Genomic DNA, 27,696 nt, shown 5'->3' with positions numbered 1-27,696 from the left:
GGCATTTGAAAGCAGAAGGGTTTTTTTTTTCTTCTGCAGATATACAAACACTATCTTTTTTGCTGCCTCAAATAATCTCCCTTGTCCTAACTATGAAAGACATGCTGAAAGGAACTGAGTATATGGTGGGATGGGAAGATAAGGAATAAAACACAGGAAATACAGACAGAATCTTAAATAAGGCAGTTCAGCATTTAAATTGTTTTCACAAATAAGCATTGCTTACTTGGAGTTTGGTAAGAATGGCAATTGTTACAAAATAAAATAAGAAAACTATATTCTTCAGGTTGGCTGAGAGAAATGGATTGTACAAGTCTAATTCATTAATTTTTGATTTATTAGGCACACTGACAATGCACAGCAAAAGTCCTCACTGATTAATTCCATTTGTTAACAATGCTGGCCATGTAAATGTAAAAGTTTAGAGTTCCAGGAAAGAGAAGAATGGATTCAGCATAATATTGGCAGTTGTGGCTCAGTAGTAATGGAGAAGGATCTGGGAAGCCTGGCAAATGTCATTCCTTCCTATTTAATGGTGAACAGAAATGACCATAGGAGTGTATTGACTTCTCTTCCAAAGAGACACAACCAAGGGAAAGTCACATTTGCAAGATTCTGTTAATGTAACTTTATGATAAAGTAGAGTTAGCTTGTCCGGCTGTGTTTCCTTTGTGGTCTACTTCTGAGGACTGACAGCCAGATCTCAATGAAGCTCTTCCCAGATGTATTCTGTGATTAGTTTTTTGCAGCAATCATTGCCTTGGTCAAAGTTCACTTTTCTGCAGAACATATTGAAAGTGCATTGGTTGGCTAACTGGACTACGTAATTAAAACAATGCAACAAGTCAGCATGAGTTTGTGCTTCACTTACATTTATAAGTCATCTCATCTGTACTTGATCCTTTAGTGCTGAAGAATTTAGATTTACTATTTCTCTCTCCTGCGAGTTAATGGGTCATCAGCATTTGAGCCATAGCTGTCAAGGAATACCTGGATTTCAAGTCTTAAGGCCACGTGAGTGAGGAAGTAGAATCAATTGTTTTCAGCCAGATGTGAACTTCTGCTTTTAGGCAAGCTGTGTACTATTTTCTTCCGTACTCCATGAAAGCAGCTGCATAAAGAATCAAGTTAATTTTTTTTAATAGGCTTCTTTTCTCTTTCAATGTCACATAAATGATGCATTATTCAAAAACAACATCTGTATGCATAGAATGAAAAGTATTGCCTAAAAAAACTCCACTCCTGCATGGATACTTACCTATAAAAATAATGAAAAACATATTTTGATAGAATAGACTTTTCCCTTACTACAAAAAGATTGACGATCAGGAATACTCAAGAGACAGTTAATACAATTTTGTTTTGAAATACTTGAACCAAGAAAAGTAGTTTAACTACTCTGAAAGCTCCCGCAATTATATTCTTTGGGTATTTTTTTTTTAATTTTTCCTCCATTCAAACTTTTTTCCATACATTTCAAAATAGTCAGATTACAATTATATATGATTTACTAACTAAAGACTGTTTTTATTGTAATCCGCAATAATATTCTTAACGAACTCTTCTTTTGCAGTTTGTTTTGTGTCTTTTTTGCCACTCTCTTTTCCTTTGATTTTGTTGCTAAGATTTGTCAATTGTTTTCTTTCAGATGCAGTGGGAATCACTTCTGGGTCAGTTTCTAGCGCCTCTACAGAAAGCACAACTTCCCTGGATACTTTGTACACGGGTTCAACAGAGTCAGGTCTCCCTACCGCTACACCCAGCCCCAACAACACCCCTCCCCCTGTTCCTAGCAGAGGTGCCCTCACCATGGCATCCTCCACCTTAGAGATTAGTCCTGTAGTGCAAAGAAAGCATGGAAGCACCAGCAAATCCCCCCAAACCAAAAGGGCTGCTCCAAAACCTCCTGCCCAAATGGAGGGTTTGGATGCTGGTGGTGAAAAGACCTTAGAAGTAAAGAAGACCACACCAGCCACATCTACAGGGGTAGAAAACTTTGGTTCTCTTTGCCTGGAAGACCAGAAGGCAGCCAATACAGAGGAGGTGGAGCAAGAATCATCTGGCCCAGTAGCCACCGTGCCAAAGACAATAGGGGCTGAGTTGATTGAGTTGATCCGCAGGAACACAAATCTCAGCTATGAGCTCTCCCGAGTTGCCATAGGGGTAGTAATTGGGCATATTCAGACTTCTGTTCCAGCCCTTAATAGCTTCATGGAGCAGATTCTCATATCATTGGTGGAAAGCAAGGTAGGAGACATGTTTATTTTCGCCTCTATAGAATATATGTTAAGGCAGCGGTACCCAACTTTTCTGGCATTCTAAAGCAGCAGGGGGGAGATGGGATGGTTCCAAGCAAATGGCGGGCAAGTGTGCACACATTCACACACACACCACTCGCATAAATGGAGTTTTGCATGCATGCAAAACCCACAAGTGGTGCAGTGAACATACAGGTGCTCGCCCGCCATTTCCATGGCCCAGTTGCAATTTTGAATTGTAAGCCAGAGTCCTTAACTGAGATGGGTGGCTATAGAAATTTGAATGAATTAATGAATATATAAATAAAGCAGTAGGAATTTGGATGGTTTATGAATTGCTCTGCAACTTGGAAAGAGAAACAGATGTGTTGCTTAGAAGAAAAACTGGAATATATGATATTGTAGACCTAGGATATATGGCTCCTGATATGTTGTTTTCTGCTTTTTTTTGTATGCTTAAAATTATCCCAAAGAAAGAAAAGAGGCATTTTTCCTAGCATATCTGGGTGACCTGAATATGTATTTCCACATTATATTGTGTAGAAAATTTCTGTTTGGTTTTGCTTTCCCCAGCTGAAAAAGATTGTCACTGAATTATTTGGGGAAGAGAAAAAGTATCCTGGTTTTCGTTTTGCAGGAAGAGGAGGAGGAAGCTATAATAGAATAAGATCGTCAGTGTTACTTTAAGGGGATTTTGGAGGCTGTTAATTCAGTGTAAGACATTATATAGTGCCTATAATCTCTGTGAAGCTTTACATGTCAAGACTGTGTCAAAAATGGAGATACTCTTTTCTTCAGCCAACACTCTGCCTCCTACCTAATCAATTCAATAGAAGTGGCAGGGCCTTCATACCTTTAGTTGTTGTGCTTTACATTTGTATTGGGATAAAAAGGTTACTCTACTTTACATTTAATTCAGGCATTGCAATAGTGACGAACATGGTATATGGTGATGTATATGGTGTTGTTCCTAAGTTACCAATAGAAGCACAGTAGTTACCATAATATGAGATATCTCTCAGAATTGCATCATTGATCACAAAGATTGTTAGGATCACAAAGTCTCCAGTGCTGCAAAGTTCATTGTCATGAACACCGTTCCCTGTAGGCTGTGCATGTGCGCGCGCGCGTGCTCCAAAATACCGGGTCGCGCGTCCTTTTCCATGGGCGCGCAGTCCCCATTTTCCATGGGCGCGCAGTCCCGTGGGGCGGGGAGGCGCCGGCAGCAGAAGGGAAGGGAGCCGCAGTCGCCCCTGCCTCCCCATGTTGCTTCCAGCCCCCTCGGCCTTTCGTCACTGCCCCCCGCCCAATCCGCCCCCTCTGCTCCGCCGCCGCCTCCTACCTTTGGGCGCGGCTCCTCCGCACCCGGAACGCACGCCTTGCCCGTCTCAGTCCCTTTGCTGAGAGCACTTTCATTCTGGGCTCTCAGCAAGGGGGTTGCAGGAGAGGCGGGGCAGGTTGCGCACGCTCCCTATCTCCATACCAGGCCACTCGGAACATTCAAAATAAGAAAAACTTTCGCCAGCGAAGGCTTTTCTTATTTTGAATGTTCCGAGTGGCCTGGTATGGAGATACGGAGCATGCGCAACCGCCCGCGCACCCCCGACATTGAATATCACCTTCGCCGGCCTCTGCTGAGAGAACGCCTGCCGGCGAAGGCTTTTCTTATTTTGAATGTTCCGAGTGGCCTGGTATGGAGATAGGGAGCGCGCGCAACGGCGCGCCCCCCCCCCGACATTGAATATTACCAGCCTCCACTGAGAAGAACGGAGAGAGAACGAGAGTGAGTGAGAGCAACAGACAGCAAGATAGAGAGAAAGTGAGAAAGAGAGAGAAAGGGGGGAGAGAAAGAGATAGCAAGAGAGAGAACAAGAGAGAGAAAGAGTGTGAGAAAGAAAACAAGAAAGAGTGAGAGAGAGAGAGAAAGCAAGAGAGGGAGAAAGTGAGAAAAAGAAAGAGACCAAGAGGGGGAAAGAGAGAGAAAGAGAAAGAAAGAGAGAGATGAGCGAGGAAGGAAGAGAGTGAGAGAGAGAGACAGAGAAAGCAAGAGAGAGAGAGAAGAGTGGAAGGAAGAGATAGAAATGATAGAAAAAAGGGGAGAAAAGAGAAATGAGAAAATGATTGAGGCAGAGAATGACAGGAGAGAGAAACAGAGAGAGAAGTGACTTGATTTAACGCATATGGTAAAAGCACTTAAATATTAACAGAGAAAAAAAACCAGCCCTCACCTGTTTTTATTAATAGTTATGTTTTTGGTTTTGCTGGTTGATTTAGTTTTAATAGTAATGGATTTTGGTTTTTTTAAATTATTAATTTCTTTTAATAAAAGGGATTTTTTTCTTATTTATTTATTTATTTATTTATTTATTTATTTATTATTCTATGCCGCCCGGTCCCAAAGGGATTGTCGCTCAGACACTATACTTTTCCGCCCACACCGAAAAAAAATTAGAGGGTACATTGGTCATGAAGATCCTCCTATTTTTTAAATTTTATTTTTTAAAAAATAGCAAATAGGAAACAAGTGTATATATGTATATGTATGTACATATGTGTGTGTGTGTTTGTGTATGTGTGTGCTTGTGTGTCACATGTTTTTGCTGAATTTGAAAATAAAGGGAGTCTATAGGATAGATCTATTTCGGCCTTGTTCTAGCTTCATCAGCTAGCCATACTCTCACTGGGACTTGAACTTGCAGCCTTTGCCTTGTAAGGCAGAGAATTAACCTCTAGGCTACAGTATCCAATCCCTTCAGCTCTGGAGCAGGGAAGAGTTACATGTTTTTTGTGTCGAATCACCCTGGTATATTGAAGGAGCATCACAGCTTCCTTTTTGCCTCTTGGCCCAACCCAGGGCCATTTCCAAGACAGTTAATTTATTCATAGCCGACAAACTATATTCTGTATGTGTCACATGTTTTTGCTGAATTTGAAAATTAAGGAGACTAGGATTGATCTATTTTGGCCATATATAATGTTTTTTATATATAATGTTTTCGTAGATTTTCATGGGTACAGGAATTAAGGTCTTCTCATATTCGGGTTTCTTCCCGTGTAAGTTTCAGAGATTCCTGGTAACGTTTCGACGAGATTCCACTCGTCATCGTCAGGCTGGTGCTTTCGCCCGAGCACAAAGTCAAAAGCACCAGACTGAAGATGACGAGTGGGACCTCATCGAAATGTCACCAGGATTCTATCAACCTTACATGGGAAAAGACCCGAATATGCCAAGACCTATAACATACACACACACACGTACATACGTACGTACGTATGTATGTATGTATGTATATAAAACAAATTCATGCAATGTGTGGATAGTCACCCTGGAATACCTTTTCCTTACAGGTAAGTTAAATCTGCCCCTGGGCAGAATGGAAGCCAAAATTATCTAATCTTTTTTTTCCAAGTGAAATAAGAGATCATCATTGATTAAAGCTTTTCTCTGCTCTGAACTAAATCTCTCACCTTATGTTGGAGAATCATATTATATTATTTAATTACTTGTATCCCTTTATTCTGTCCTCCTACTTTAAATTAAAAGCTAAAGCACTACTTTACTAAATCAATTTTAAAATCCATTACTACAGACTTATTCCCAGTGTGCTCTTTTGAAGGATGAATTGCTCGAGATTTGCCTGGTGGTTCTGTGCATGCATTAGAAAGATAAAAGGGGACAAAATACATTCCAATCTTTAATGCTGTGTGTAGCCTGCTAGGGTTTCCTAGAATACATTCTGTAATGGAATTATTACTTCTACTTTTCTAATTTACATACATCATCTTAAATGCAGCAAGGATGGAGATGAACTAGCCAAGATAGTTCGGGGTCATTCTTATTAATATATGGCAAGAATTTAGGAACAAAATTCCAGCACACCCTCTTCCCCCAGTGTTTTGGGCTATTTATCTCCTTCATTGATTTTTACAGTAACATTTCAGTTCAAGCAGCTGATGTAAGGAAAAATAGTATTCCACATTATGACCAAGGACTAAAAGCCTAAGAACATGTGGAATAAATTATTAGGGTCATAAAGCCATGGGACAGGTGTCATTGTGTGCATGTCCTCCTGCTTGCACACATTTCATATTAATATAGAAATCTGGCAGAAAGATAAGCAGGCATCTCCCATCAACCAACAGCTAAACATGCCAGGCCTGCATCCATCATTTAATCAATGCACTTTTAAACTGTCCCTTTTACAGCTGCATGCAATGCTTAGCATTTGGTGTGTACTGTATCTATTAATTAATTGTTTGTTTGTTTGTTTGTTTATTTATATTTATTTATTTTGTCCAATACACAATAATACACAATGAAGGTTCTAGAGGATATAATAGAGAAGAAATACAAGATATAGGAGAGACTATAGGACAGGGGACGGAAGGCACTCTAGTGCACTTGTACTCGCCCCTTACTGACCTCTTAGGAACCTGGAGAGGTCAACAGTAGATAGTCTAAGGGTAAAATGTTGGGGGTTAGGGGATGATACTACAGAGTCTGGTAATAAGTTCCACGCTTCGACAACCCGATTACTAAAGTCATATTTTTTACAGTCAAGTTTGGAGCGGTTAACATTAAGCTTGAATCTGTTGTGTGCTCTTGTGTTGTGGTGGTTGAAGCTGAAGTAGTCTTTGACAGGCAGGACATTGAAGCATATGATCTTGTGGGCAATACTTAGATCATGTTTAAGGCGTTGGAGTTCTAAGCTTTCTAGACCCAGAATTGTAAGTCTAGTTTCATAGGGTATTCTGTTTCGAGTGGAGAAGTGAAGGGCTCTTCTGGTGAAGTATCTTTGGACATTTTCAAGGGTGTTAATGTCTGAGATGTGATATGGGTTCCAAACAGATGAGCTGTATTCGAGGATAGGTCTGGCAAAAGTTTTGTAAGCTCTGGTAAGTATTGTGAGATTTCCAGAACAGAAGCTACGTAGGATTAGATTAACAACTCTTGAGGCCTTATTAGCGATGTTGTTGCAGTGGGCTTTGGAACTTAGATCTTTAGTTATTAGTACTCCGAGGTCCTTGACCAAGTGGGGATTATTTGTGATAATTTGTTTATTAAGTTTGTATTTGAAGTTCTGATTCTTTTTGCTGATTTGTAGGGCAGAGCATTTGCTGGTTGAGATTTGGAATATATATTTTTCGGAAGTGGGATGGAAATGTATCTGTACAAACTAATATTTGTTGAACGTTTGAATGGAGTTTGAAATGTTCACTTCTCCAATTTCATGTTAATCCTTTTGCCTGCTCTTCCCTATTTTCTAAGTTTAGTCATTATTCCTTTGTATAATTCCAACAGTCACTCTTTGCTTGCAATGCCTGTTGCCACCTTCATCTCAGAAAAGTTGGTTGCTATCCAGACTAGAATGGAAGGCAGAGCCAAGATTTGACTTAAGCCCAATAGACTTTGTTTTCCTTTAAAATTTGGAATTCACTTGCTATGATCTCAGCTGGGGAATAAATTATGCAGAAGTTGCATCAAAACTCTCTTTTAAGAAAGTCTGTAATGTTCTATTTCTATTCAATATTTAGATTTATGAGTTCTATGCGGAGCTGAATGGAAAGTCATAATAATACAGTGTAGGGAGACATTTCTGTATTATAGCTCATGCACTGCTCTGTGCATATGAAATACTCCTGCTAGAATGCTTTTGAGCATCACTGTCTGCCTGGAACTGAACAAGTAACATGTTAAAGAAGTACCTGTTACAGGTTGCCACTCTAAATAAGGATGGTTGTCAGGGCTGCCACATTTGAAACAGAAGCAATAAACATTTGGGCTCAGTGGTCATTAATACCCAATTGATCTTCTCTTACCTGCAGATACTTTGTCGTTCAAGGAAGGGGGGAAAACTGTATGTATTTGAAAGTCATTGATATAGGATTGCAATGAACCAAGAGTGGTTATTCCCAATAAACCTGGATAAAAGTTTGATCGCTAGCCCCAATGATGTTAGAAACTCTTAAAAATCAACATAGTAAGGTGGCAAAATAGTGACAGGCAAGGAGAGTTTCATTCTTCCAAATTCTGCTGTCTTTTGCAAGTATTTGCAGCATTGTTCTGTATAATATATCTGCTACTCGGTAATAGTTATAATTCCAGAGATAGAAGAGAAACACCCGGTAATTACTCCATTGTGTTTGCATAAAATTTTCAAAGAAATGACCTTTGAGAGAAGCTCAGTAAATTGAATTAAGTGTCTGTCTGTCTTCGCACTGTGAAACTGCCACAGGCTTGAGGTTGGAATGAGATGAAGTCACTTTTTCTTACTTTAATCATACACATTGGTGATGTGGGTGTCAGCAGAGAGGGAGAAAGATGGACATCCTATGCTGCCCATTCTTAATTCTTCTTGTTGGAAGTGACTCCAGTTATTTATTTATTTATTTATTTGATTTGATTTGATTTGATTTGATTTGATTTGATTTGATTTGATTTGATTTGATTTGATTTGATTTGATTTGTATGCCGCCCCTCTCCGTACACTCGGAGCGGCTCACAACAATAACAAGAACAATGTAAGAACAAATCTAATAATTTAAAAAACACTAAAATCCCCATTATTAAAAGCAAACACACACACAAACATTCCATGTATAAACTGTATAGGCCCGGGGGAGATGTGTCAGTTCCCCCATGCCTGACGGCAGAGATGGGTCTTAAGAACTTTACGAAAGGCAAGGAGGGTGGGGGCAGTTCTAATCTCCGGGGGGAGCTGGTTCCAGAGGGTCGGGGCCGCCACAGAGAAGGCTCTTCTCCTGGGTCCCACCAAATGACATTGTTTAGTCGACGGGACCCGGAGAAGGCCAACTCTATGGGACCTAACCGGTCACTGGGATTCGTGCGGGAGAAGGCGGTCCCGGAGGTATTCTGGTCCGATGCCATGAAGGGCTTTATAGGTCATAACCAACACTTTGAATTGTGCCCGGAAATTGGTCGGCAACCAATGCAGACTGCGGAGTGTTGGTGTGACATGGGCATATCTTGGAAAGCCCATGATTGCTCTCGCAGCTGCATTCTGCACGATCTGAAGTTTCCCAACACTTTTCAAAGGTAGCCCCATGTAGAGAGCATTACAGTAGTCGAACCTCGAGGTGATGAGGGCATGAGTGACTGTGAGCAGTGAGTCTCGATCCAGTTAGGGCCGCAACTGGTGCACCAGGCGAACCTGGGCAAACGCCCCCCTCGCCACAGCTGAAAGATGTTTCTCTAATGTGAGCTGTAGATCAAGGAGGACGCCCAAGTTGCGGACCCTCTCTGAGGGGGTCAATAATTCCCCCCCAAGGGTTATGGACGGACAGATGGAATTGTCCCTGGGAGGCAGGACCCACAGCCACTCCGTCTTATCCGGGTTGAGTTTGAGTCTGTTGACACCCATCCAGACCCCAACAGCCTCCAGGCACCGGCACATCACTTCCACTGCTTCATTGACTGGACATGGGGTGGAGACGTACAACTGGGTATCATCCGCATACTGATGATACCTCACCCCATGCCCTTGGATGATCTCACCCAGCGGTTTCATGTAGATATTAAATAGCAGGATGGAGAGGACCGACCCCTGAGGCACCCCACAAGGGAGAGACCTAGAGGTCGACCTCTGACCCCCCCACTAACACCGACTGCGACCGACCAGAGAGGTAGGAGAAGAACCACTGGAGAACAGTGCCTCCCACTCCCAACCCCTCCAGCTGGCGCAGAAGGATACCATGGTCAATGGTATCGAAAGCCCCTGAGAGGTCAAGAAGCACCAGGACAGAGTCCCGGGCCCGCCAGAGATCATCTGTAGCCGGGCCTGAAACCAGACTGCTGGGGACCTAAATAATCGGCTTCTTCCAAGTTGTTATATGCTGCTCAAAAAAATAAAGGGAGCATTCAAATAACACATCCTAAATCTGAATGAATGAAATACAGTGATCCCTCAAGTATCGCGAGGGTTACGTTCCAAGACCCCTCGCGATACTCGATTTTTCACGATATAGTGGTGCGGAAGTAAAAACACCATCTGCGCATGCGCGCCCTTTTTCCATGGCCGCGCATGCGCAGATGGTGGAGTTTGCGTGGGCGGCGAGGAAGACCCAGGGAAGGTTTCTTCGGGCGCCCAGCAGCTGATCTGCTCGGCAGCGCCGCAGCAGCGAGGAGCCGAAGATCGGGGTTTCCCCTTTGCGGGGGGCGGCGGGGAAGACCCAGGGAAGGTTTCTTCGGCCGCCCAGCAGCTGATCTGCTCGGCAGTGCCGCAGCAGCGAGGAGCCGAAGATCAGGGTTTCCCCGCCGCCCACGCAAAGGGGAAACCCCGATCTTCAGCTCCTCGCTGCTGCTCGCCCGCTGCCCGCCGCTCGAGAGCAAGAGGGGGAGAGATAGAGAAAGAGAGAGAAGGAAAGAAAGAGATGAGAGAGGGAGGAAGAGAGTGTGAGAGAGGAAGAAGCAAGATAGAGAAAGAGAGAGAGAAAGAAAGATGAGAAAGGAAGAGAGTGACGTCATCGGGTGGGAAAAATCGCGATATAGCGTTTCACGAAGATCGAGATCGCGAAAATCGAGGGATCACTGTATTCTCATTGAATACTTTGTTCTATACAAAGTTGAATATGCACAACAGCATGTGAAATTGATTGTCAATCAGTGTTGCTTCCTAAGTGGAGAGTTTGATTTCACAGAAGTTTGACTGACTTGGAGTTATATTGTGTTGTTTAAGTGTTCCCTTTATTATTATTTTTTGTGCAGTGTATGTACCTTCCTAAAGAGTTGTAAAAGGATGTTCATGTTTAAAATGGTCCTTAACCTTATGAGAAAAAAGATCAAGAATAACACGCAGAACAACTTCTGCAGGAATATAGCCAACTTGGCACAATGGAAGAAGCATTCCATCTGTTAGTACTGAAAATGAAAAGAGGGAACGTTCCCTAAATAATCATATTTTCAAGTGTGGGGGGATAAGATGGATGGTTTCCAGCATATTGTTTTCCATTCCAAATGAAAAATGTCATACCCAAAATTGCAAAAGACAGATCTTGGTTTTACCTGTTATTATGTTTTCACACAGCCAGATGTTCACACTGTGCATTTTGTCCACCTATTGAGACCTTCCCAAGCAGGTTAGGAGACATGATTTTTTTCAGCTCCGTAGAATAAATGTTAAGGCGGATGTGAATGTTTGATGGTGTTAGAGGTATTTTCACAGACAGGGTGGAAAAAATTGATGATTTATAAATAAATACATCAGATTTTTAAATTTTAAATTTGATTTTTTTTAAAATTTAAATTTGATTTTTTTTAAATCAAATTTATTTGAATAAAATGCTTTTGGAGTAAAAAATTATCTAAATATAGTTTTCCATTTAAGATACACTAATAATTTAGTTTATTCAGCATGAAATGGAGCTTACTTATGTAGTGTGAGGCTGTATATTCTGCAATTTTGACAGCAGCTCAGAGAAAGAGCCGCTGAGACAATTGGTCTTTAAAAGTTATGTTAAAGTTGAATCCATTTTACTAGTAATTTAAATCATGATTTAAATCAAATCCACCCTGGTCACAGAATGTAAACTGTTTTCAGTTAAGCTGCCTTTTTAAAATAGACTGATAGTGAATTTGTCAATGCCAATGGTGCTCAAGTTGTTTTGAGATTACACCCACAGTAATCTACCTATTACTATTGGTCCTACCTTCACTTTCATTTGCCACAAGTTGTTCTATTTTTATTTGCAGGTTGTTGTATTTTGTTATCTTCTCCAACCCACTATCCAGACTTGTCTTTCTTTTAGACAGTTGTTAAGTCTTGTGTGGCAAGTGTGTGTCTGTTGGAAGTCTAAAGTTGCAGAGCAATTTAGCTTTTCAGTTTCTGTTTTATCTGTTGTGTGGTCCCACCAGTTCTTGTTTGCATGCAAATGGTGTTTCTTGCAGATCTTCAAATGTACTACATTTCTTACTTTTCCCTGCTGTTGATTGTAGGTAAATCTGTGTAATCTTGCCATCAGTTATTGGCTTCTCAATTCTGGTTTGTATGCAGAATTTTGTATTCTAGTTCTTATGGCTAGGACTCAGAATTATCCCTTCTGTCTCTTTCGTCAATCTTCCTGCTATTGGCCATATAATGGTTTGTCTTCCCGTGCTTTCTGGTCTTTGTTGTAGTCATATTCTCCATTATTATTATTCTTCCAATGCCCTTTTTTCTTCTTCACCCATCTGATATACTTGGAACTTTCCATGTACACCCATTTTCCATGGTAAGTAGAGTCTGTCAACATTGTTACAAGGGCATGATTCATTGTCATTATTTTTCTGGTCTTCCTACCTATGGCCTTTAGTTCAGCTTGAATCTAGCCTGCTATTCCAGCTGTGTATTGAATGACTGGAATTACCCAGGTATTGATTCTGACTCCATATCTACTTACTCCTGTTATTTCTAGGAACTTGATTATACAATCGTGTCAGAGGGTCAAATGCCTTCCTGTAATCAATCCATGCTACATTCAAGTTGTTGTTAAAATATTTTCTCTAAGTAACTCTTTTTTACAAAAGAATCCAAATCACATCTTTCAGATGTTGTGGAGTCTATTTTAATTTGCTTGTTTGTTTGCTTGAATCCTTTATTATTTTTACAAATAACTCAAGGAGGCAAACATATGCAGTGTACCTCCCTCCTTCTTAACAACAATCGCAGGCCCAAAGCCATCCAGCTGACTTGCATAGCTAAGGTGGGACTTGAATTCACACCTCCTCCTTTCTAGCCCGGTGCTAGATACCTTAAATATACAGTGGTACATGGAATCTAGGAAGTGATCAGCTTGGCGTCCTTAGCAACCTGCCGGTATACGTGACGTCAAAGCTCCGCCCCCGGAATCTTTTCGTGGGATTCCCCAGCTCCTTCAAAGGGAGGACTTTTCATGTAATTTTTTATTTTTATTTTTACGAAAAAGGACGCTGCAGCAACACCGCAAGCAAAGGGAGGTCTTTTCACGTAAAAATAAAAATGTTTATTTTTACCTGAAAGGACCTCCCTTTGCTTGCGGCGCCACTGTAGCGTCCTTTATCGTAAAAATAAAAAATCTGTTAAAATAAAAAACGATGGGATTCTGGGGGTGGAGCTTTGGCGCCATGGGGCATTCGGGTCCGGGTTCAGTCGAACTTTGTGTGAAGTTCATCTGAACTTTATGAACCCGAACACCGTTGGGTTCGCCCATCACTATTCTTAAGTAGAGGTATTCTTAGGTAGAGGTACCACTGTACTTCCAAAGCCATATTATGATTCCTGGGATCCTCCATATCAGGTGGTTCTCCAACTGCAAATAGCTGCCAGCTGCTTGATCTGACCCCAACTACTTAGGAAATTCTGAGAGTCAAAGTCCAGAGATCTTAAAGTTTCCAGCAAACCTCTAACAAGCAAAGCCCTAAGGAAAGCCCTTTCCTTCACTATGGACTCCTTTAAATATATTTATGGCCATGGAGCATAGCCACAAACTCCCAAGTCTTAAATCATAACATTTTTTCAAGCCTTCACAGCCCCCCTGTGATGACATCATGCCCCCCCAGGGGTCCACAGTCCGCAGATTGAGAACAACTGCTCTAAGGCATAATATGCCAGCAGTTAAACAGAAAATAAAGCATACTAATACAATAGTCATCCCAAAACTAGCAAAGCAATAAACCTTACTTATAATGTTATTCCAGGTTTTGTTTTATTTTATTAATTAATTAATTATAAATGCAGTTATTATTACATTCAAATTCATCTTTAATTCTCTCTAAATAATCATCATCAGAACCGTACACTAACTAATTTGTTTCTGAATGTTTAATGACCACTTAAGGGTCATACATATTAATAAAAGATTTAAGGTTCATTTTAAAAGCCCAACATATTTCTTTTAAAATATCCTAGTTTTCCTACATTTTAAACATTGCTGCTGACAGGCAGTTTTCAAATATCCTTTCTTAGATTCCTAAAATTATTTGCAGGGATGTGTAAGATTGTCCTTTCTGCCATACTCCTGGAGAATATTGGCTTTTGCAATCCCTTGGGCTTCATATAGATATGAAGCATTTTCAGTGCATCATTAAACCATATTTTATGTTTTTCCTGTTCTGAGATATGTATTCTGTTACCCAGGAATTCCAGCAATGTAGAAGTGGCACAGAAAGATACTATAATTTTTTGCCCTAGAGAGGTCATCAAAGGAAACTAAGAAATTAGTGAGAAATTTAAACATTCCAATTACATAATCTACCATGTGAGTCCACAACTGACTCTTTTCATTTTTATTATTAGGGTTTAAAAGTGGTAGATATTTGCTTAATTTAAAATTAGAGTAATATCTGCAAACACAACACAAAGTTCTTATATTAAATACCATAGGATGTCTTGAAAAGCTAAAAGGTATGTGAAAAATAATGGTTGTGCCCCTTTTGGGAGAGGTCCAGGGGTCGAAGCTCGGAAATATTGTTTCTCTTTGGTCAGGCAGACTCTCTGCAATTGCCCCCTCTGGGAAGCACTTTGGGCTCCAATTTTAATCTCCTTACGGAGGGAGATAAAATTGGATCTTTTCTGGAGGACATTTTGGGATCTGATGCTAAATGCTACCTGAGGTGGGTTCCTCCGGTTTGGACAGGTTCTATAGAACTGTTAGTAACTTGGCGGGTGGGGCGCTGGAACCAGCAGTGACCTATGCCTGCCACGCCCCAAGCCGGTTCTCTCAGCAGCACCATAGGCACCGCTATCTTGGGGGGGGGGGGGGGGTTTCAGTATTGCGCATGTGCAGGGGGTCATTTCCCGGAAGTGATACATGTGCAAAACATGCACTTCTATCACGATGCAAACCGGTGGGGAAGGTAAGTAGAACCCACCCCTGCCTAGGATATCAGATTTTGTGTTTGATTGGAAGTTTCTGTACTTTTGATTGTTGCTATTTTATCACATGATTAGATCACTGGGAATCTGCTTACCTTGTAGCAGGATATAAGTTAAATTAAAGATTTGTATGGATGACCCATTATATAAAATAACCTAAGCATAAACTCATAATACCAACAGACAAAAATGCTCCCCAAAAACCAACCAATCTATTGCAAGGCTCCTACTCCTAATACAGGTGGGCATGTCTCAATTCTCATCCTGACCCAATGTCTGAGGGAAGAGCCCTCCAGATCTTGTGGGAAGCTATTAATGTATAAAGCCAAAGAACCCCTTTGGTAATATATAAAACTCTTCTATAAAGAGAACTCCTGAAAATCTTTTTTTAAAAACACCAAAACAACTCTGGGACGATGATTTGGAATTGAATCAGATATGTTTCATGTGGCACGCAATTATTTTGAAAACTTGTCACAGCAAATAATCAGAAATTGGCCATGAAGATAATTCTGAGCACTCTTCCACAAAACCTCCCTTATATGAAATCAAAACTTTTTGTGACAGTGCTAGTGGGGTTATAAGCAAATTGGCATGTTGTTATTATTTGGTGGCAGCACCCAAATAATCATGCTTTTTGGAACAAACATTTGAACAAATTGAGAAGCAGACTCATCTAGCAATCCTTCACAATGAATCCTGCGGTTAGCTTATCATTCATTTTTTCAAATACATATAAATTGATGGAGCTGCTGGAGAAATAAATTCAATTCCTGTAGCAAATATGTCAGCGATCGGCTGTTATTTAAAAGTATGGTAAATTGCTTTGACTGAAAAATTGCTACATGGCAATTTGTAAAACTAACATCTGGCCATCATCCCTTAACTATATGTAAGTGTTTTATATAGATGAATGTATAAATAAAGCATTCATCCTAGGTTAAAAAAATAAACATGGATACTTTAAATGCTATCAGATTGAATCTTCATGTTGTAAAATTCTATTTGTGTCTTTCAGCAAGCCATGAAGGTTGATTGTAAAAACCAAGGTTTGACAAAGTATTTGGCATATGCTTTTATTTATAAATCAGGCTTAATTTAATATACTTGGAATAATTGCAAATGAGGAAGGCGATGTTAAAGGAAATAGGCCAATGTGATTATTAAGACTGAAAGCATCTAGTAAATCAAAAGTAGATTGATTTTAAGTTTGCAGGATATCTTGTATTTTGGAATCTGTTATTCAAAATACAGTGCCACAATTGGCAGAAAATTCTGATTTTTAGAAAAGAGTTATTCGGGCACAATTATTTGAGGATCGGAATCAAACGGAACTCACTGCCCTTCTATGCAAAAACATCCCTAAATTGGTTATATGCTGAATACCAAGGGTTGTTTTTTTTTTTTCATTTCAGCAATATAATTTAGGATAATGGGCTGGCTCCTTCCATCGCTGCTGTCTGAATACTGTAATATTAACAGATGCTTGAAAACTAACCAGGCTTGAACTTAATAGGATGGCAAAACTAACAGGAAATTGCAGAACAACAGCAAATCCCAGATCTGTGTGCTAGATTGGAAAACCCTTCAGAAGGTGACAACCTCCGTGTTATTTTCAAGAAAGTTACCAGAATACTTCATGAAATCACCAGAGGTCAAACTCACCTTTATTATTCTGATTCTCAAAAAAAGAGAAGCAATAAGGCCAGCTGGATTGACTACAAGTCTGCCCATGGTAAACAGAGCCATTAAGAACCATAACCTATGACTTGTTCCTTATTAGAGTACAGGGTTCATTCTTCGGGTGATGGTTTCCAAGACATTTATGGAAAACAACGAGAATGTGTTGCTCTTTCTATTAAAAGATCTTATTTTTATTAGGACAGGGTTAAAACGTGTAGTAGATAGCTGTTTATCTGTTGTTATCCCAGATTTTTATTAGGAACTCAAGATGGCATGCACAGTGATTCCTTCCCCCTGTCCCCCCCCCCCTAAAACAGGAGGCATTATTTGTCATCAAGAAGCAAAACTATTATCTTCTCTTAAGTAATTCCAGTGCTGTTCCAGTTCAGCATATCAAGTGTAATGTCTCTTTCCTAACAAATGGAGGAGGTAGGAAGAAATATAGAGATAACAGTATCTTGTTTATTTTGCATATTAAAATGTGCAGAATGCAGCTGCGAGAGCAATCATGGGCTTCCCTAGGTATGCCCATGTTACACAAACACTCCGCAGTCTGCATTAGTTGCCAATCAGTTTCCGGTCACAATTCAAAGTGTTGGTTATGACCTATAAAGCCCTTCATGGCATCGGGCCAGAATACCATCTTCTGCCGGACGAATCCCAGCGACCGGTTAGGTCCCACAGAGTCAGCCTTCTCCGGGTCCCATCGACTAAACAATGTCGTCTGGCGGGACCCAGGGGAAGAGCCTTCTCTGTGGCGGCCCCAACCCTCTGGAACCAGCTCCCCCCAGAGATTAGAATTGCCCCCACCCTCCTTGCCTTTCACAAGCTCCTTAAAACCCACCTCTGTCGTCAGGCATGGGGGAATTGCGATACTCCTTTCCCCCCAGGCCTATACAAGTTATGCATGGTATGTTTGTGTGTATGTTTTGTTTTTTTAATAAGGTTTTTTTTAATGATTTTTAATTATTGGATTTGTAATATATTGTTTCTATTGTTGCTGTGAGCTGCCCCGAGTCTGCGGAGAGGGGCGGCATACAAATCTAATTAATAATAATAATAATAATAATAATAATAATAATAATAATAATATGACTAAAATGATAGGAGGAAAAGGTTCTTATTATCTTTAAACCTAAAAAAAAACCCCACCCAGCATAATGTTTGCACCTTTTTCTAGTTAGATTTTCAGGCACTTTGATGTCACATTGTGCAAGCTGAGAAAAACTAGTCTGGTGTTTCAAGCTTTATGGGAAAACAGGGAGTACCCAAACTTGGGAAAAAGCTACTCCAGGTTAACCTCATCACAAGAATTTAATAATGGGCTCACAATTCTTTTGTTATTGTGAATTCATTCCATCAGTCATGTTATAAATATAGCTGTTAGTGCAAAACCCTACCAGTTTTAAGGTTTTTGAATTACTCTCTTTCTCACTGTGGAATTACTGTGCAAAAAGGTATTTTATGCTGATATTTTCACTACCTTGGGTAGCTTTTGTATATGTTGTTGTTATTATTATTATTATTATTATTATTATTATTATTATTATTTATTGGATTTGTATGCCGCCCCTCTCCATAGACTCGGGGCGGCTAACAACAATGATAAAAACAGCATGTGACAATCCAATAATAAGACAACTAAAAACCCTTATTATAAAACCAAACATAGACACAAACATACCATGCATAACTTGTAATGGCCTAGGGGGAAGGAATATCTCAACTCCCCCATGCCTGGCAGTATAAATGAGTCTTGAGTAGTTTACAAAAGACAGGGAGGGTGGAGGCAATTCTAATCTCCGGGGGGAGTTGATTCCAGAGGGCCGGGGCCGCCACAGAGAAGGCTCTTCCCCTGGGGCCCGCCAAACGACATTGTTTAGTCGACGGGACCCGGAAAAGGCCAACTCTGTGAGACCTTATCGGTCGCTGGGATTCGTGCGGTAGCAGGTGGTTCCGGAGGTCATCTGGTCCAATGCCATATAATAACTCATGGGTGTCAAATTAAATTTCATTGAGGGCTGCACTAGGATTGTGTTTGACCTTGGTGGGAGGAGGGTGTGTGTGGCAAGGGTAGGCGTGGCCAGCTTGACCTCACTCGTATCGGGGGCGCCTGTGGTGCCCCGAGCGCTTTACAGTGAAAACGGGGCCTCAAGCTCCGATTTTGACTGAGACATTGTCCTGCAACCCTCTCCCAGTGAAAACAGAGCTCAAGAAAGCTGCGGGCGGCCCTCACAAGCTCTGTTTTTTCTGGCAGCGGCACTGCGGGCTGGTCCTTTGCTATTTCTAGAGCAGCCCTTCAGGCTGGATCTGGTCTCAGGGTCTTGAGTTTGACACCCCTGCCCTAAACATTTAATCAGAAATCTTGTCTATGTTAGTCTGCTTCAGTCTTTTTCTCTCAGAGGCAATGTGTATGGCAAAAGCTTTTCAGTGGAACAATTGATGCTAACAAATGTGATATAGAATTGTCTTCCCCCCACCCACCCTCCGACTCTAGGAATCACATGCAGTTCAGAAGGAATTTATAATCTGTTGAATTCCTAATTGTTGCTTTGTTGAATTTCTAGGGAATAATAAATCAGATGATTCTGGTTATCTTTTTAAAAAATATATCTTCCTTTGTTTAAGGAGCTAGCAAACTTCTGTTGGATGAAAGGTCTCATTGGTGATTAGGACCATAAGAAAAAAAAGCAGTGCCTTGCTACATTGAACCCCTGGCCCTTTAGGTCCCGCAGTTTCTTCTCACAATTTTCATAGATTATCCTATATTCTAACAAATGTCATTTAGAAGCATGTGAACAGGAAGGCTGGGGAAAGAATGCAGGGTGCACGAATACAAGCTTGGGGAGGCCAGGGAAAGAGAATGAGTCTGGGAAAGAGGGCATGGTATGGCCAAGAAAAGAAGGTGTGGGGTGTGTACATATGATCACACAGAGGCCCTGTTGGTTGAGAGTGAGCAAAGGGTGGTGGTGGGGAGGTGCTGTAAAGGCCAGAACTTCAAAGACCAGTCTTAAGTCCATTCAATACCATTATAACTTTAAATAGTTACTGAACAAATAGTCATAACTCAAAGACTACCTGTATTGAAGTGATAGAAGTTCATAAACTGTTGTTTCTCCTAGCAACCGTAGCTAGCAATGGGTCATATTTCAAAGAGGCAAATTTAGGGTTTTCCATATAAAGTTATTCACCTAAGTGTTTTAGAAAACCTGCAAGTCTAGAAATCTACACATTGTTTGAAAGAAATTTCCTTCCATAAAGAAAGAAAATGATGCACCTTACTGCTAAATAGTATAGTTTGACGGGGTGGTGAAACCAGAGGTGGGCTACTGCCGGGATGGGGGAGAACGCAGTGGGATAGCAAAAATGAAGCTTCACCCCAGAGCACCCAATTTGCACTGAAAGATGGTGAAAGAAAATGCAGGGCGTCCTGCATCAGCCACACCCACAGTATGGTAGTAAACATTTTGGTAGCCCTTCACTGTGTGAAACCCACGTTGTCACAGTAGTGTCATGTGACATATCGGGACTCTTTTCTCCTTCCCTATACTGGGTGTGGCCAGCACATGATGCATCTGGCCTGCGGGCCAGGAATTTGACAACCCTGGTATAGAAAGTATGTCAGATATTAGCAACTATTTGAAAAGGATTTGAAAACTGGAGCGTCTGCAGCAGTACTTCCTGTTAACATGGGTTAAGATTATTTCCTTTCCTTGCAGGATCTCTGTTCAGGTTTGCCTTCTGGCCATATTTGCCATGATGAAGAAAGACTGAAGGTGATATTTACAGATCTGGCTCGGCACAAAGATGATGCCCAACAGCGCAGTTGGGCCCTCTATGAAGATGAAAATGTCATTTGCTGTTATTTGGAAGAACTACTTCAGATTCTGGTAATTCGTTGCCTTGGCAGAGACAGGCTCTTTATAAAGTTTACTGCTCAGCACTTTGATTATTACAAATGGAAAGTGAATGATAAGATAATACCTGGATGGGCGGTTCACAAAACAAAGGTCTTGGAATCGAGAGAAGCTCAATTTTTTTGGTGCCAACCAAGTGATTAAAATTCTCAAATGGAACAATAAATGTTACCTTCTCTCTAAAATAATAATAACATTCCTAATACTATAGTCAAGTTAGATGACATCCTAAATATTATGTTGTTGCTTCTTGAGCTAACTCATCTCAGGTGTAGTCAGAATAAATGTTCCAGTAATTGTCAAGCTCATTAAACAATATGTAATCCTCTCCAAGTGAATAAATAACATTCATCTTTCATCTAGGTTTGGCTCTTTTTCAAGTAAGATATTTATGAGTTTGTTCCAAAGGCTCTTAGATATTTCTTCCTATAAGAATGTGTATAACATAGAACGTACAAGTGTTACCCAAGAGACAGAGGCAGGAAGAGAAAGAAACATTCTTGTGAGCAAAATCTGTTTAAATGTACAGTACATACAGTTTTAGTACTATCAACATTGGAAATAGACTAGAATTTGGAGTAACTCTTCCTTTGGGTCTCTATTCTGAACACTGATCCCCCCCCCCCCAATTCATTTTTACAGACAGATGCAGATCCAGAAGTATGCAAGAAGATGTGCAGGTGGAATGATTTTGAATCAGTATTATCTCTTGTGACATATTACCAAATGGTATGACATTGCACTTAAGACATATAAGTTTGACCGAATCTTGAATAGTTTAATTCTTCCTTGCATATTCATAAATTTGAACATAGAAGTAAGTAAGATCAGTGGCTAAATTAGAATGTCTGCTGTCAGCACACTAAAACAATAGACTATTCCCAAAAGTTTGCTTTGGATTTTCTATATTGGGGGGAAAGTAGATAGAAATAACAATAGCATTTGGGGTAATATGCATTTTGTAGGCTGAGCCTGAGGGAGGGGTCAAACACATCATCAGACTTAAGTCCCTTCATGCCCACAAGAGATCTAAATCTTGAATTCCTTTGATTCTTATCTACCAATTTGCTTTGACCAGATTCTTGTAGAGACCATGAGCTTGCAATAAACAACTAGCAGTTAGATGAAGTAGCCTAACCACTGAGCCACCCCAGCCTTAGAGCAATACTAGAAAATGTATGAAAACCAGTGTAAGGCAGGTTAACTGTGACATGATTCTTGGAAGCACTTCATCTTTAACTAGGGCAGGGGTGTCAAACTGGATTTCTTCGAGGGCCAGATCAGCATTGTAGTTCTCCGTGGGCCGGGGGGGGGGAGGAGGGGAGGAGGGGAGACAGGATGGATGCCTTCTGCAGCATTTACCGGCCAAAATGGGGTATGGGAGGGCCACACACGTCCACCCTGCACCTTGCTTCCACCCTCCATGGCCTCCTGCAGCACTGTCAGCCAAAAACAGGCCACCCAAGGCCCCCGCATAGCCCATTTTCGACTGGAAGAATGCTGCTGGAGACAGTGGAGACCGAAAACAGTTAATCTGCCTTACACTCGTTTTAGGCCCATTTTCAGTGGTAGAGGCACCGCAGGCCAATCCTTTGATATTCCCAGGCTGGCCCTACAAGCCGGATTTAAGCACTCTACAGGTTGCATCCGGCCTGCGGGCCTTGAGTTTCACACCTATGATCTGGAGAGCAATAAATAAATAAAAAAATAGGATAAAACATGTAGTGATAAAATATTAGCATCTTTACAATTTCTGATGTTCTGAATAGCCATTCTATGTGGATTTATTATTTGTTTGTTTGTTAGATTTGTATGCCGCCCTTCTCCGAAAACTCGGGGCGACTCACAGAAAAAATATAAAAACAAAGCGTACAAGACAAATCTAATACATTAGATTTGTGCATATTTGTCTGGTTTGCCAATTGCACCCTTTCCTGGACTGGGAGACCTGACTCAGGGTCACTCGTGGCTTGATCATCTCCCATTTGGATTACTGCAGAGGGTTCTATTTGGGGCTGCCTTTGAAGACCACCCAGAATCTTCATCCGGTCCAGAATATGGCAAACAGGCCTTTTCTGGTGGCAGCCTACAGAACATTATTCCTGGCAGGCTTCTCTCTTTCTGGACTTCTGGAAAGTACTGAAGATCTGACTTTACTCCCCCAAAGCACTGGGATAGCATCAGGGGACTGCATGTCAAGAGCCTGACTTAATGCCAGATGTTATTTTAATGTTTGCTGTTTTAACCATCCGAGTCTGCGGAGAGGGGCTGCATACAAATCCAATTTAAAATAATAATAATAATAATAATAATAATAATAATAATAATAATAATAATAATAATAATAATAATAATATGATTTTTATGTTTTTTAATTGTTGTTTGGGAGTCATTTGGAGTTTGGTATAAGATGAGCAGCCATACTGTATGAATGTTTTAAATAAATAAAATAATTTGCTTACTGAAATGATTGCGGTCAGCATGGAATAATTATTTTCTGAGCTGCACCTGGAATATTTCACTTCCTGAATAGCAATAGCAAAGGAACATGCATTATTTATAGTTGGGTGTTTTGTTAATTAAAAATAATTTTCTTCTTAAGGAGCACAGAGTTCCATTACGCCTGATGCTTCTGAAATGTTTTGGAGCAATGTGCAATTTGGATGCTGCTATTATTTCTGCTCTGGTTAATTCTGTCCTGCCAATGGAGCTAGCCCGAGACATGCAAACCCATACCCAAGGTGAGGCATATTTTATACAGTAAATCTTCCTATGGCTCAGATCAAATACAATTTTTTCTTCTCCTGATGATACATCACTACATTGCTGTATTGAAGTAATTGAAGTGATGATCTGTGCTGTGGAAAATCTGGATATAGATTTAAGTAATACGTAGTCACAAAGTTACAGATAATAACCTCTTCCTTTTCATTGAGAGTTCCTGATACAGGTAGTAGGGAAGGAAAATTACATTTAAAGACTATAACGGTACTTATTTAATAGAATATAGAAATGCCGTAGACAATATATATCTTGTAGTATTTGACAATGTACCCCATAACAATTTATTCAATGATTTTTCATCAGTTTGGAGAGAAGTATTGACTGGGCAGTCCTAAGGGTCAGTTCTGAGTCTTCTTTCTTCAAGGTTTTGTTTTTGAATTGGTAAAGAAGTGGGTGGAATACATATGGGAATTGTTGATTACATTTAGAATTTAGAATTTTTTAGATTTTATATTATTATTGGCCAACTGTGATTGGACACACAAGAAATTTGTCTTGGTGCAAATGCTCTCAGTTTTTGGAATAATAAACTGAATACCAGCCATTGGTTTAATATGGCTGCAAAAATGAAAATGCTAATTTTGACTGCACCAACACAAGTACAATTATAAGAAGTAATGTTTTAAATTTATTCTGCTTTGGTCAGATCCTGCCTTGAAGAACATGTCTCATTTTGGGTACCATGATACAGAAATATTTGCATAGATTTGGGAAAAAAGCAAACAAAGACTGTTTATATTTCATATTTCTAAGCTGCCTGTCTCCCTCAAAAAGAAGCTCTGCTGGTGATATGTTTAATATTTAAAAGATTGGGGGGGGGGTGTTCTGTCTGGGTCCTTCCAGAAGCAAACACCAACCCAAAAAGAGAATCCAGACACACTGGTAAAAAGCAAAGGCAGTTTATAGAATTCAAAGCAAACACAGGTAACAGAAAATGTCCTTACAAACAGGAACACCCTGAAACTTCAAAGATGTTTCATGAAGGCCATGAAGTAAAACAGGATTCTTTCTGTCAAAAACAACATTGGAGATAACAAACATATGCCTCCCCCAAGTCTTCCAGTCTTCTAGGCCACAAGCCAAGATCAGAGACGCCAAGAAGCAAAGCAGGGTCACAGAACATCCAGTTGATAACGCTCCACATGGCTGAAAGGGCTTGCCTGCCTTTTAAACCCTGCTGAGGAGAACCACACCCAAACCCAGCTGTTGCCAATTCAGTGATGCCAATACCTTTCTAATTGGTCCCGTCTCTGAGCTGCACGTCGCTGTCTCATGTCAATTATAGCCTGTGCTTCCTCATCCAATGAGGCCAGGCTACTGGCTGGGGAGAGAGCCCCCCCCCCCCCAGGGCTCTCAGGCTGCTCCCCCTCATCCTCTTCCTAACTTTCCTCTCCCCCGTCTGCCTGGTCCTACCCCTCCTGTTCACTGTCCTCCTCCTCCGGGCCTGGATCCAGCAGAGACGCAGCCGGTCCCTGAGGAGCCTCAGGCTGAATCACAACAGGGGGGAGGAAATGAAACCATTGTCCAAATATCTGGAAAGATACCTCATAGAAGATCAAGATCTATTATCTAACATTTGTGAGTGCAGGAGACTGAATTAAGTTATGTTAAAAGAAGATAGATTCTGGTAAAATGTTAGGCGGGGGGGGGAACCTTAAGAGACCTTGACAATGAAACCAGTTACCCAGAGTTGTTGAATTGATTGGAAATGCTTTGCTTTGGATTCCATAACTGGACAGCAGGTTTGACTTCATGCCCTCAGTGGCCTTTTCCAACTCTATGCTTTTTTGAATTTTTAAAATTGTAATCAGTTTTAGCAGCAAATTTCAAAGGGATTTTTTATTTTTGTCGTGGTGCCTGACAGTTATGTACCATGTTATATAGAAGTGAAGATGGAGGCATGGATCTGGCTAGAACATAACCTTTTTCTCTCTCTCATGAGGGGAGAGGGTTTAAAAAGAATCATGGATTGGCAAAGCTGTCTGTCCAGCTCCCAAAGCTCTAAAACAAGCTGGAGATTGCTGTTTTGCAGTCCTTCATGGCAACATCTGTAAGGACAATGTGGGTGGTCCCAAGTCCTCTCCTTCTTAGAGAGAGAGGAATTCAGGGAGCCAGTTCCTTCATCATCTTCATTTTCCACTATGTTCCATTAAAAGTCTAATCATCTTAGTCTGCCATTGTTTCTCTGGAAATCTGTCATAAAAGTTGTTTTAAGATGGGATTCTGATACTCTTGAATAACTTTTATGTTGGACTTCAGCTTTGAAAGCAAGAACCATCATTGGCACTTGATAGAAAGATCATAGCTGTTGACCATCACTTGGAGAAACATTCATATAATATTGCTGAACATTTATTGGCTGTTAACAAAAAACATGGAAAATGTGCCGTAATTGTTTTGTTAATCCATTGGCTCCAGCATCAGCAGGTAGCAGCAGAAATTAAGCATGCTCGGTTCTGCATAGTACTTAAATAGGAAAGCCCTTGGAACTCAAGGCTTGGTGGATAAATGCAGAGGTTGGAAGAAAACAGGGACAAGCCACTTCATAGCATTGCCAAGAAAACTTTATGCATGGAGTTGCCAACATTGCCTTATTGGCAGGACAAAGCATTCAATCTTATAATTAGATATATTAACTTTATTTTAAATGACGTATCACTAAAAATAATCTGATTTGTTGGGAATTACACTTTTATCTAGGATTTAAATAGACCACATTAATAAACATGATCAACTGCTTTGGTATATTTTTCTTTTAAGAAAAAGTTTTAAGATGAAAAACTTCTAAGAGAATATGTTGGAGTGCATTTGCCCTAAATATCAATGACAGCTGATAAGACACTAGAATGGTCGTTCTTCATTGCGAATAGACAAAATATGATAGAAGCAGAGGCTGAGCTAGGAAACAATTTTTCATTTGATCAAAGCCTTGCTCCATCTGGGTCTGAATCTGCCCATCAAGACTCTTCTTCTTCCCTGCAACTGGTGGGCAACTTTACCAAAATGAAACAGGAAATCCTGAATAAGTCATGTTGGAAATTATTAGTAGGGATATGCAGGGCTTTCTTTTCAAAGACACACAGGTGCTTTGGGGTGCAGGTATGAATGAAGCGCCTATGCACAATTGTTTGAAATAGCCATACCTTTCTCTGTGAGTAGATTTGTTGGATTGTAGAATTCTCAGCCATCATGAAGCATCCTTTGAATATGCAGCTGTAATAACCACCTTTACACATAACTATGCAATTGCTCTAGGAAAGATTCTGATCCAAGTACTGGATTATGATTTTTTTTTTTTATGCTTGTCCTTTTGAGATTTGGCTGTGTACACATACTCGCTCACTAGTTTTCTTTTTATCACAGGAGTTTATTGGTTGCCTGCCATATCAGAAGGCCAAATATTTCTACTTTTGTTTGCAGAAATTTGGGGGTGTTATTTCTCTCTGCAGCTTGATAGTGGAGATTAAAAATGATGCCGACACATTATGTTAGCAGGGTGTTTGCCTCTGCTTCAAGAGGGGTGCTGGCTTGTCACCATCTAAACAGCTGGATTCAGTTCTGTCCATCACTAATGCCAGTCTGTTACATGCTGCTATATTCAGTCATTTCCTCTTAAGAAATTCCTGCTATCATTCATTCAATGTTTATATTCTTTTACCATTGTGTTAGTTGGCAGCCAGATGATTAGGGAGTCTTATTGTGTCTTTATCTTCATCCTTTTTTCTCTTTTTCCAAGTCCTCCTGCATATCCTGTTAAACTCACACAAAATATGCATGTTGTGTTAGGTTTTTTGCCTTTGTGTTGTCTCTTGATACTTTCTTGTAAGTAGGACATTCCATCTATTTGGTGTTAGACTCTGGCTTTGTGGTTGGGTTTTGTTTTTTTCTAAATGGCATAAAATTAGCAGCAGCACTAAAAGCACCTCCACCTTCTTATTATTGCTACTACTCTTACATTTAATTCCACTTTTCTATGTCCAATAAGTTGAGTCTACCAGCAGAGGAGCATGTGAGGTTAGAATAGGAACCCCAAACATGTCCAGCTACTGGGGTATCAGTTTCAGTCCTATCTGTTTGCTCCTTGCCATGTTTTCTAGCCCAAGCTTGTGTTTTTCATGGCTATGATTTACATCTATATTTCGTGCATGTCACTGCTAATGTATAAGTGACTCTTCATTGATTGACATGTACTCTTCGTTGGCAAAA

The 27,696-nt window shown here is 40.4% G+C and overlaps 1 protein-coding gene across 2 annotated transcripts in view; it reads left to right on the top strand.

Moving 5' to 3' along the window:
• The window catches only part of NCKIPSD (NCK interacting protein with SH3 domain), a 129,336-nt gene that overhangs the window by 80,510 nt on the left and 21,130 nt on the right, over positions 1-27,696 (top strand). For both annotated transcript variants that reach the window (XM_070738413.1, XM_070738415.1), the window contains exons 5-8: positions 1,649-2,247; positions 20,509-20,679; positions 21,349-21,435; positions 23,309-23,447. In XM_070738413.1, the coding sequence (XP_070594514.1) occupies positions 1,649-2,247; positions 20,509-20,679; positions 21,349-21,435; positions 23,309-23,447 (996 nt within the window). The remainder of the gene's footprint in view (positions 1-1,648; positions 2,248-20,508; positions 20,680-21,348; positions 21,436-23,308; positions 23,448-27,696) is intronic.

This window comes from Erythrolamprus reginae, chromosome 2 (genome assembly GCF_031021105.1).
Source record: "Erythrolamprus reginae isolate rEryReg1 chromosome 2, rEryReg1.hap1, whole genome shotgun sequence".
Taxonomy (NCBI): Eukaryota; Metazoa; Chordata; class Lepidosauria; order Squamata; family Dipsadidae; genus Erythrolamprus; species Erythrolamprus reginae.
The sequence above is the reverse complement of the archived record's forward strand: the minus strand, read 5'-3'. Positions and strand labels throughout refer to the sequence as shown.